The sequence below is a fragment of the Setaria viridis genome, chromosome 3 (assembly GCF_005286985.2).
Source record: "Setaria viridis chromosome 3, Setaria_viridis_v4.0, whole genome shotgun sequence".
Classification (NCBI taxonomy): Eukaryota; Viridiplantae; Streptophyta; class Magnoliopsida; order Poales; family Poaceae; genus Setaria; species Setaria viridis.
This window is the reverse complement of record NC_048265.2, coordinates 48,702,346-48,714,441: the sequence shown is the minus strand read 5'-3', so window position 1 is coordinate 48,714,441 and position 12,096 is coordinate 48,702,346. Positions and strand designations below refer to the sequence as shown.

General features: G+C 45.8%; 1 protein-coding gene across 3 annotated transcripts; it reads right to left on the bottom strand.

Annotated features, from left to right (window-relative positions):
* Nucleotides 1-2,706: 2,706 nt before the first annotated feature.
* On the bottom strand, nucleotides 2,707-8,895 carry LOC117850245 (translation initiation factor eIF2B subunit delta). 3 transcript variants are annotated; one of them, XM_034732057.2, is made up of 8 exons: nucleotides 8,436-8,895; nucleotides 7,585-7,725; nucleotides 6,968-7,329; nucleotides 5,938-6,682; nucleotides 5,750-5,846; nucleotides 5,612-5,666; nucleotides 4,590-4,685; nucleotides 2,707-3,451 (listed from the first exon to the last, which is right to left on the bottom strand). In XM_034732057.2, the coding sequence occupies exons 1-7, from the start codon at nucleotides 8,782-8,784 to the stop codon at nucleotides 4,623-4,625; spliced, it is 1,812 nt and encodes a 603-aa protein (XP_034587948.1). In that variant the 5' UTR covers nucleotides 8,785-8,895; the 3' UTR covers nucleotides 2,707-3,451; nucleotides 4,590-4,622. The 3 variants fall into 3 exon arrangements, with proteins under 3 accessions (XP_034587948.1, XP_034587947.1, XP_034587946.1); XM_034732056.2 differs by having other exon boundaries at nucleotides 2,707-3,407; XM_034732055.2 differs by lacking the exon at nucleotides 2,707-3,451 and having other exon boundaries at nucleotides 4,370-4,685; nucleotides 8,436-8,894.
* Between the last annotated feature and the right edge of the window lie 3,201 nt (nucleotides 8,896-12,096).

Genomic DNA, 12,096 nt, shown 5'->3' with positions numbered 1-12,096 from the left:
GCTGCGCTCTAGGATCAATGGAGAAGGGTGGTGCGAGCTGCTGCTTCCATGAGCGACCTGAGCTTGAGCTCTTGTTGGGTCTGGATGGCGAATGAGTGTGCTATGATTTTTGTGAAGGATCGGATCGGAGGAGGTATATAATAGGGAAGGATAGCCAAGGATTGTGGCAGAAATGGCAAGCCCACCATGTCCTAATTCTGAAGTCGCATTATTGCAAGGGTGAACACTGCGCCCAACCACGGTGGGGCCCACGCCAAACAGCCATGGGAAAGACGACAAGCAAGTTTGGTGCTTAGTGTGTTTGGTTCTTTAGACCTTCTAAAATTTATGTCACATCGAATGTTTGATACTAATTAGGAGTATTAAATATAGACTAATTATAAAACTAATTGCACAGATGGAGATTAATTTGCGAGACGAATCTATTAAGCCTAATTAGTTCATGATTTGACAATATGGAGCTACAGTAAACATGTGCTAATGATGGATTAATTAGGCTTAATAGATTCGTCTCGTGAATTAGCCTCAATATATGTAATTAGTTTTATAGTTAGCTCATGTTTAGTTCTTCTAATTAACGTCCGAATATTCGATGTGACAAGAATTTTAGTCCGGACTAAGAACCAAACACCCCCTTACTCTCACCCAAAAGGAGCTCGAGATCATTGCCACAGAGATCATAGTTGGTGGTAATCAATATCACACTCATGTACTGTGTAGTTGCAGGTCCTCCACATGTGATGTTCCAAACTTGCCATGGACAAAATATACATAGGTAACGACATGTGATATGGTAACATGTGAAAAATAATTATGGGTTGGGGTAAGTTAATAGATGGCTCAGTCGTTCTTGCTTCGTGTAAAACATGACGTTACCATCGCCAATCTCTAATTTTCCAATGCAAGTTTACTCGAAAATGTCGAGCTCGTGCTCTCATTGTCGATCAGCTTTCCGAGCACAGTACACATCATTGTAGAGCATGGAGCATATCACACTAGTTGGGAGTTGGGACAGTAGTTATCAGTGATTAAAGAAGCAATTCTTAGCTAGTGTGTGGATCCCATGCATGCATGCTTTGTGATGTGAACAATGTATAATCCTTTTTTTCTATTACGTGACACAGTAGTAAAAATCATCAACAGAGGAACGTTACTGGCCATGACACGTACGGCAAAGTTGAGAGGTGGTCGTCGTTAGCGGAAAAGGAAGAACACAGAGCATATGTGCACTGGTCTTTCGCAACCTTTCAGACCTCTTCTCCTTTCTCGCGTCACGTCCGGAGCCCCAAACCCGAATGTTCATGTGAGCATGTCCGGCCAAGGAGAGCAGGCTTGTGAAGTGTGTGATTGGTCAGGGGCAGCTACCAAGGAGCACGTGCGAGCGTGCCGCGTGGTGTCGGCACATAATAGGGAACCCCAACAGGAGCGGTTTCGATCTCAAAGGGTAAAGGAACCAACAAAACCTGTGAAAACTACTGCTGGGCTTTGCCTTTGATGATGAGAGGGGTCCAAGGCCATGTTCTCTCCTCACATCAGCATCTATGAACTTTGATCAGGTAGGTGTACATGGTGATACTTTGGAGAGAAAATGGTTGGGGTACTTTTACAATGTTTTTCTAAGATTCGATGATTTTTATCCTTTGAAAGATGGTAAAAGGCTTTTGAGTATTGTCCACCAGTATGCAATGCAAGCATACGGCCGGGTTTGAGCCTTGGTAGGCGTGCTATGGAGTTTGCAGGTAGGTTAGGTCCTTTTTTTTGTTTCAAATTCAGATTGTGAAAAGGCAGCTTTTATAAGCTGACTTGTGAAGGAACAGGCAGATTCTTTTTCTCAACCCCTACAATTTACCAATCTAGATTATCACAGTACCCTCCACATGTATAAGTAACATAATAAAGTCAAACAACCATCAACTTTTTTGGACTATCAAGATTTTCACAATTCTCCCTCTTCTTTTTAATATAATCAGCAGCTCTACTACCCGGTTCGTTTTGAAAAAAAAAAGATTTTCACAATTCTATCACTAATTCTTCTTTCGAGAGTAGTAGACTTGCGTTTCGATAATGAGACGACCATGCAAAGATTGGATGTGCATATATGTGTGTCCATATAGATGAATATAGGTGAACACTTGTATCTCTAATAACGTACCAAAAAAACAGTTTGAGGATGTCCAAGGAGATCGATCGAGGATAGACAGAACAATAGGGATCCCAGCTGGTTTGGTAACATCTACCCCCGACGCATCATGCAGGTACCACATAGTAATCAATTGATGGGGATTAGACAAGCGGTCACACCATACCTGTTTTGGCCGATGCAGCACCTCCATCTAATAAGCCCAAGCCTCTCCAACAGTACGAATTCGAGGCTCGACCCAGAGGAAAACATGGAAGGCAAAGCCAACGAGAGGCAGAGGATGAATGGATAATGTAATGCATGAGCATGATCCCTCATCATCCACGTCTCCTTGCGCCTGTGAGCATCTTTGTTCGGCAAAACCATTATTCATTCAATCACCAAACACCACGCCGTACCAGTCTTGTTCACAAGTCAGCTGCTGCTGGGTGGCACAGCAACAGCGGCCATGAACTCCACAGTGTAGATGCCTAGGTAGGAACTCTTCAGAGTTGGATGAAGCAGGTGGCTGGGAAAGCAACAGAAAAAAGGTAGGGATGGCTTTCCTTGAACAGAGAAACGAGAGAAGCTTTTCAACTTCTGGGAGATCCCCAGGACCTTGGTTCTGAAACCACTTTCAAATTTACAACCAGTTAAAAACAATTACAAGCGAATTTTGGATCCTCGGAGGAAAAAAAAACAAATTCGAGTTCCATGGAGGTTCATGGACAAAGAACATGTGAAAATGCAGCGTACATGTTGCTACATCTGCAATCTGCAAGACAATAGTCGACCACTTGTCAGGGTCTCGTCTAGTTCTTTCCTCCGGTCAGATTATATTAACAAGGGGAGCTGCCATGGCAGACCTTTGCTCCCAACAGCTTGGGCAGAGATGGACGCCAACAAGACCCCAAATTGACAAATATGGTTGCCATTGCCAAGTTGACACGAGATGGAAAAGGAGAAGATAAAGAAATCCAATAGCTTATGGGCAAACTGTCGTTGGAGAGCTTCCCCGAGAACAATCATGTCGTCGTCTACTCGTGCTGATCCAGCTGAAGATCCTGTCTGAGCAGAGGCCCAGGCAAGGCACGCTCCAGGACATGGACGCCCAACAGTGGCAGCAACAATATCAGGCTTTCAGAGATTCAGTCGTGCATCACGTTTCCAGACAGTTCACTGACAGGCGCCTGTCCCGGGGACCGACGGCTGCCTGCCGGAGACGACGGTCCCGATCGGCGTAGCAAGGCGACAACAATGCTGGGGCTCTCCTCTGGCTCCGGGCAAGCTGAAAATAGGCAGCGTTAAAGCCGAGCGCCCTGGCAATGAGCCCTACCAAAGATGCCCATTAGTGTTTGTCATTAAACAAGGACCATGTATAAATCGCTTTCCATCCAACAGCAACTGCACAATTGCAGTGATCCACAGCACCAGCAGCCAAAAGGAAGTCAAGTCGAGCTCGAGTTAGATGATTGGATGAGCTCTAAGACAACTAAGGGAGATAGATCTAGCTCGTAGACATGATATTATCAAGTGTAGGATCCGTTGCTGTGGATCAACATTGAGGTGGGCAATGGCTGCACTGCTGGGCATCTCTTGCTGGTGGCAGGAGCCAGGAGGCCTGTGTTCGCGCATAGCACCGAAAGGTGACCAGAGATTGCAAATGATGACATAATGACGACGTTTCCAGAAAATGTAAATAGGGTCAGGTGGAGGTGTGGGGGGCAAAATGCGCAGAACTAGGGTCGGACTTATGAACTGAAACCGATTATTCGTGCTAATTCATGTTTGGTCACTTCAGTCGAGGATAACAATTATATGGGTACCAATCAACCATCTTTGGACACCAAGAACACTGATTTTCTTAGGCTGAGCAAAACCTGTAAACACAATGCTGCTTGGTTTTTAGCATCTGTGCACATGTAAGGCTTCTGCTCCGTGGCCCGTTCTACGTACAGTCAAAACAGCAATCCTTGCTGGCAGGAAGTTGAAATTGAAACAAGCCTAAATGATTTAAGTACTCCAAGTCAGTGCAACCGACCAACTGTGCAGTGCAGGTGATGAACACTACAGAATTTCAAATAAAAGGAAATAAAAACATCACCAGGTGACATGAGGTAAATCGCTGCCCGAAACAATTCCTCTGAAGGTGCTTATCATTGGATAAAATGTTGTGTGTGACGGTGAGAAAATTAGAGAAAATGGTAGAGAATAGTGAAGCATGCTCGTATGATACAAAATTACAACTAATAAGAGAATAGTATCAAACTTCGATTATGTTGGACAGAGTAATAGTTTATGTTCCCATTACCAATGGCGAATGCAAAAAATGGATTACTTTAACTCAACATATAAAGGATTTACAGGAGAGAACAAACCACTTGATGTTTGCTATGAAATATAAACATATGCTCACACCACCACCCTACTATTCCCACTAAGGCAGCAAAACCTGCTTAAATTATCATACCTTGAATTAAAGAAGAAAAGAAAACTGTGGCTTCTATATCCATACGTGCTCCCTGCGGTACTCTCGTACAATGACTGGTACACTAGTAGGTGGGAGCTGTGACAGAAAAATATGTTATCAATTCGATGGATCAAATGGCACACAGTTCAACTTAAATATTGCAAAGAAAACAATATGAAGATATTTTATCACTAGGTTACCTGCTTGCAATAGAAATTTTAACATAATAAATGTGTCCGAATAGTTATGGCCTTATGGGCAAAAAGGCATCCTAAGAAAATAGAGTAAAACCGGGCATGCTAGTCTACTAAATAGACTAGTAATGCTTTCATAATGGAGGAATGACAACTAATCTAAGTAAATAGATTCGAATATGTTCTCCACATCAGTCTTGATCACCACTCATGCAGTACGAAGCATGCATCATAAAACATAATAGTGCATCTATATTTTCAAAATGTAAGGGAAAAAAAACATCGCTCAGTAAATAATAGTAGTAAACTACCGATGCTACAGCAGGGTTGCAACAACCAGAATATGTGTGTTTGTAGGAAGGGTACCACATCGTAACTAATTAGCATCTTCGCATGCACCTGATTAACTGGAACTCGACATATGATTATACATTTCATAATGGCAAATTTTAATGTGGGGCTTATACTTCATCCATATGATGCACATTGTGTACAGCACAAGAAATGCAATCAACTAACTAAATGTGATTAGCAAGTAAAAATAATCAGTTGAAGAAATTAATGGAAAAGGGACTGTTATTATTATGGCTAACATTATGAGGTTGTGTTCAAAAGGAGAGACAAATTTGCAGCTCAAATCTGTAAAATCAAAGTGTTTCAAAAAAAAAATCCCCTTTCCAGTTGACAGCTTGTTCAGAATACGGTAAAAGGAACATCACACTGAACTGTTAGAACTTAGAAGCATTAAGCTGGCTGCAATTAGAATGAATGTAATACAATTTGCTTGTAAACACAAAGAGTTAAATGAGAAGCTGAAGCACATCTTACCATTCCATAATCTGTTATGAGCATTGAAACATAATCAGAAGGGGTGATGTCATACCTGCAGGTTCATGAATTAATTTGATTATACGCATATTAAGAAAGGATTATGAACTACAGCACTGCACGAAAAAACAGACATACTTAAGATTCAGAATATGAAGATTTTCGTTCTCAGCCCAGTTTTTGAGATGACTCAAACTTTCACCCCTGGGAACTCTTGAAATAGCATCTGGGTCACCTGAGTAGATAGCATATCATGTCTCATGCAGTTCCTTACCAGTAGACTAATCAAATAATAACCTTTAGTAAAAACAGCAACAATTGCATACCAAGTTCATTGAAGCATATAGAATCAAGTTGAACCCTCTCATGAAACTTGTATGCCTCACAACACATTAGAACAGGAACTCCAAAAGCATGTGCAACCATAGCTACAGAAGCTGTCCCGACTCTGGAGTAGACAGTACCATTTGATAATACTGAAGAGGCGCCCAAAAACACTCTTGTAGCCTCATGCATGATGTATGATACAGCATTTATGTGTGTGTATGTGCAGCTAATACCCTTGGCAACTAATCTGCGCAATAATCCTTGTCCCTCAAGGTTTGGACGAGAATCTACCACCACAACACGAAATTTCTTTCCAAGTTCATGAGCATGGTCAAAAATCATTTCGACGACAGAGGGTGACCCATATGTCAATAGCACATCATCATCTCTGATTTTTGTGACAGCATGACTAACAATGACCTTGCCTGCAACTATTATCTTCTCACTTATAAAGCGATCGATGTCAGATTGAAGACTAGCTTTAGCTTCTGACTCTGACAATGCAAGTGGTAGCTTGGTAATCCTGTTCTTCAAAAATCTAATAGCATTACCCATGCTGATTGAAAGAGGCCTGCACTCAATGAGAAATGACACGTAGCTACTGATTTTAGCAGTAAGATCTCTACTGAGAATTTTTTCTGCAGGCGTGGAGTAATCATTTATTGCCTCTCTGAATGCAAGAAGCATTGCTATGCAACGAGCGTTGCCACCAGATATGTCACCAGACAAATATTGAAGACCAACCTGAAACATATCCCAGGGGGCATAAGCTACTTGGTGTTCACCATAACAACAAACAATTAAACAGTCCTATCAGATAAGTACTCTACTCAAATACATACGAAAAGAAAAAGAAAATTCTGCTTACACCTATCTGTTTCATGTCAGTTCTATTGTCCACAGAATCAGCAACGTAGGATGGAATTAATCACCATTTCAAGGTTTCTCACTATATTCTTTATTTTTAATTTATTTGAAGAGAACTATTTACAGTGTATTGGTAGAATTGTAGTTAGAGTTAATAATTACCTTATACACAGAAGGATGCATTAGATCAGGTTGAAAAAATTTGGACTCAAGGTCAGGAAGCTGAGTGCCATGTGCATATTGAGGCAGATGTCTGAACAGTTCAACTCTGTTTTGAGCTTCTGATTGGTTCACAACTGAACGCTTTTTTGCTTTTACCACCCGGTGTACATCATCAAATTGCATACGGGGTTGAGGAAGATCTTTTTTTCTATCTTTGTCAGGTGGGCGTTCATCCGTCTTTTTATCAGAAGCAACTGGAGGGTTAACTTGGGTCACGTCTTTCTTTAGAGATGCCTTTCCTGCCTTAGGTTGCTTTGATATTTTGGTGTTCACATCTGACTCCTTGGCTGTTGATTTTAAACCTGCAATTTTCACAGAGAGACATAAAGTTCATTTCTGCAAACAGGCCAGGTGAGTCACTCTGAATCCGAATTAGAACCATAGCACGCAGCCCTTCCATCCAAAACAAACTCCTCATTCTTTTCTTCAAGTAAAATACTTCCTTAGTTTTATTTCAAATTTCCATGATAAGCTGGTCCAGGTTAAGTGTCTTATGTGGGTTCTATATATTCACTGTGACAATCAGATAACATAAATAATGAAAACAAGTTAACTACCTGCCTCCTTTGCAGCAGCTTTGGCGGCACGCTGAGCTTCCTGGATAGCACGTCTCTCTGCTTTAGAGAGCTTTGGTTTCTGTGGAACTGAAGTAGGATCGCCTTCATTCTTTGTTTCAATGAGGTCTCTCTTGTTTGGTTCTGAAACAAATAACAGAAGAAAATTATTCAATTCATGCGCACAAGTAATTCTTGAAATCAAATGCGGATAAAAATGTTATGCACTTTAAAATCTGTAGCAAGCATGTGAATTGTTAACAAATACTACATACTAAACAAAAGGTGGCTGATCATACAACACAAACCATTTTCCACAATACACACTGCACATGCACACAGGCAATATTGCATATTTAAAACAGAACAAATGATTCATAGTCTGTCTTGATAGCTATCAGCAGCGACTATTTGGTAATATATCCCCATCATGATTCATTAAAAACCCGAATGATTGCTTAACATGCATGGAAATTTGGTCTGACTTTCACTACTATCTCTATGACGACCATATCTCTGACTTTAATCTTCATAGGTAACATGATACTAATTTGCCAAACATGCTACTGGCTTTAACAACAGCAAACAGCAACTGTCAGTCAGGCTGAAGCAACTAGGTTTCACCATTGACCAACACAATATACTCCTACAATCATGCTGCCCTGCGTCAGTAACCTTTTTCCCCACACAGGAACCTTGCAATTACTAGTGTTTCGCAGTACAACTATGTATGTAACTGCAAAATGTTGCAAATACCTCCAAAAATGATACAATGATACACAACCGTCTCAAAAGCATAGGAATCGCGCGTTGGGTAGACAGCAAAGTTGCGGAATCACATAGGTGTACTGTACCAGGCAGGGCGGGCGGGGGCGGGCGCGCCCAGGACACGTCGACGTCGTCGTCTTCGTCGTCGTCAAGGTCGGAGACGGCGTCGATGCGGGACGACGAGGGCGGGGGCGGGGAGGACGGCATGAGGGACTCGGACGCGGGGACGGGGACGGGTAGGTGGTCGGGGATGAGCGGGGGCGGGATCATGACGGGGGAGAGCCCGTCGGAGGCCGTCGGCGACGCCGCCGCGGGCGCCGCGGGGACCGGGGCGGCGGCGGGCCCAGGCTCGGCGGAGGTGACGAAGCCCACCTGGCGGAACCGCGGCTCCACCCCGCCCGACGAGGAGCGCGGCGGCGGGCGGCGGATGTCCATCGCCGCCGGCGCGCCTGGTGGGAGTGGGGGAGATGAGGTGACGGCGGCGAGGGTTTGGTCGCCGGGGTTTGCGCGCGATGGCACGGCTGCGGGGCGGGGCGGAGGCGACGACTTGCGTTGCGTGCGAGGAGAAAACCGGCGGCGGGGGAACTGGGTGGGGAAACGAGGCGAGATCGTGCGGCGTCGGGATCCTCTGCGGGCGGGAGTGGACGGCGGGATCGTCGTCGTGTCTCGTGCCGCGCGCGCTGTGCCTCGCCGTGGTCCGCGCCGCGGGCGTGCTGGGCCGTGTGGGCGCGCGAGGAGAGCGATTCGACGGCCCAGTAGCGTGCGAGTACGATGACGGACGACGGATGGGATGGGGGAGCAGGCCTTACATCATTGTAGCCCAGTGAGTTGCCTGCCGCTGAAGGAGAGTAAGCAGTAAAAGGCAGGCCCAATCTTAGAGCCCACCCTATCATAATACGCAGCAGCGATCCATTTCCACACATTGCAGCCCACTTGCACATGATTGTAGTATAGCACAGTGATCTGTATAAGTAGTTCCACACCCATTATGGTTCGTTCGGCAGAGCTTGGTCGATTCTTATTATCTATGGAATGGAAGCTAATTCTCTGAGAGAAGTGATTCTGTACTGTACTAATAGTGATTCTCTTTGATTCTCTAGTATAAATTTTTAAAATCAGGATGGAGAATCACCTCACAAAATTAGGAGAAGCTACTTTTTTTCAGCTCCCAGCCTCTTAGTTCATTTTAGAGAATCATTTTCCAGAATCAGCAAAGAATAACTTCTCTTTAAAAAAATATTTGGCAGAGATGCTGATTCCAGCAGAGAATCAGCTTTGGGAACTCTATCGAATCGCACCTGAGAGCAACTTGGCAGCGTCGGTTTGCGATCTCAGCCAAGGGTCTGCAATGCATGGCATGAACAAAAATAATGGACCAGCTTGGAGGTCGGTCAATGCTGACTGACCAACAGTCCCAGCTGCGCGCATAATTGGTGTCACAAAGAGACACTAGTGGTGGCTGGAGACGACGGTGCGGTGCTCCGTATCATTGGCGCGCGCGACATGAGCTCAGGCCTCAGGAGCTCCAGTGACCTATGCATAGCAGAGCAAGCTATCACCGGGCAGGGCCGCCGTACGTCCTGCAAAGTCGTCTGGGCACTCTTGGCATAAACTAAACAGAGATCGACTGACCTATCCAACAGTATCCATCAGCCTTTAACACTCCTCCTCGGTATCTACGCTGCCATGCGTACCTATTGTCACCTTTTCACGCTGACTATGGTGTGCCGAAAGGCTCTATGGCTGGCAGCGTAGCACGTACGAGCCAATGGGATGCATGCATGCATGTACGCACGTACTTGCACAGTGCAGCAACTGCCGGCCGAGGCTTATCCACTTCTTATCTCTACACATGTGTGCGCCGGCCGATGAGGGCTCGCACTCGATGGATCGTACGTGCATGCATGCATGGTGGACCGAGACCGGAGACATATGATGCCATGGCCGAAAGCCTGGGCGAGCAGAGCACGATCGACGATCGACCAGCTGGCCGGGCGGGTCCAAATGGATATTTTCTCGACACGACTCCAAAGAGGATGAAGGTGCGTGCATTCATCGGCCAAGCTAGCACATGCCGCCCCGGCAGGACACCGCCTTATCCACAACAGTACGTGGCATGGTATAGATGCACACAGCTACATGACGCATGCCCCCGGCCGACACGTGCGTACGTGGCAACCTCCGCTCCGCAGGCACTGCGCGCGCCTGCCTGCTGGAGTACGTACAGTACATGTGTGATGGTTGATGGTTTCAGAGTTTCAGGTCAGGCCGACACCGCCTTATCCACAACAGCCAACAGGCGAGTAGGCGACACACATTTGGAAGGACGTCCGACGTCGTGCCTGCATGGCCCATGCAACGCACGCGCGCACTGCGCGTAACGTACGTCCACGCGGCCCGTGCCTGATGCTACAGCTCGCCACATCTTTTAACTTCTCAGCTTTATTCGTGCGCTGCATGTGGGTTCTGCGACCGTGCGCTGCCACGTGGCACTTGATTATCGATGATCGGGTTAAACACCATGCACGGGTGACGGGACGGGGCCCAGCACACTTGTACTCCATTCTCTCTCGCACCGCCACGCGCGACTAAAAGCAACTGCTCCCTCCGTTCGTCGCTAGCTAGCTGCAGCACCTGCTGCAGGGTTACCAATAATGGGCGCAGACAAAGTGCAAGTTAGACGTACGTACCAACTACTGTTGTTAATTAACTGCTTGTTTATAAGCGTGGATATTGCCGTTACGCACTGTGGGTTAGCTCACACACGCTAGTCGATATTCAGCTTTGGAATTAGGAATTGGTATCGGCTAACTCCAATACCTACCGTTTGGATGGTTTGGAATTCGAAATTGGAAATGAAAGTCCAATGCCAACCGGTATTCACCGCACCGGCAGCTCGTCACCCTCAATACCGAGCCCCGCCCCTCCATTTTACGCTGAATTTGCCTCCTCGTCGAAAAGAAACAGTCGTACCTCCTCTGATCCGTTACCCCAACGTCCACCGCCATCGCCACTTCTCTTCTTCCTCACCGGCAGCAGCTCCTTCTCTTCTCCCTCGCTAGCGACACCCCTTCTCTTCTCCCTTGCCGGCGGCAGCGACCCCCTTCTCTTCTCCTTCGCCGGCAACAGCGCCTCCTTCTCTTCTCCCTCTGTCGAGGATAGATCCTTAGTACCCGCAAGGAAGGAAGAAGACGACTCCTACTAGGATTCTTCTGTAATCCTACTAGGACTCATACCATGTAATTCTACTAGGATTACTCCTTATAACCGACTAGTAATCCCGTCCCCTGGAGTATATAAAGGAGTACAGGGATACCTAGATCGGCAGAACCACAACAGAGGACCAAATCCTCAACACCAAACAACACCCAAACGCAGGGCACAATATACAACACCCTAAACAGGATGTAGGGAATTATGCTACTCTGGCAGCCCGAATCTGTATAAATCCGCGTCTTGTGTCCTCACTTTTACCTTTGAGTTCCAAGTTCGTCGATCCCCCACCAACCAATCTACTACCTCGAGATACCCCTCGGTAGGTTGCGGGGAATAAAACACCGACAGCTGGCGTGCTAGGCAAGGGTGATCGTCGTGATCATCGGGCGAGCTTGAAGGACCTCATCTTCAAAATCAATCTACTCCACGAGAAGCAAGTCGCCGAGTTCCAATTCGAAGCAGAGTCGAGAAGCTTGGGAAAATAATTGGATCGTGGGCAATTCCATCCACATAAGCCGCCAGTCCCTATCC

Bases quoted from the DNA above. Each gene is read 5' to 3' on its own strand.
- LOC117850245 (XM_034732057.2), bottom strand. From the start codon at position 8,784: ATGGACATCCGCCGCCCGCCGCCGCGCTCCTCGTCGGGCGGGGTGGAG. The intron at 7,330-7,584 runs GTAGTTAACTTG...TGAAAATTGCAG, and splicing joins AGCTGCTGCAAAGGAGGCAG to GTTTAAAATCAACAGCCAAG. The intron at 4,686-5,611 runs GTAAGATGTGCT...TTTCTGTCACAG, and splicing joins TCATAACAGATTATGGAATG to CTCCCACCTACTAGTGTACC.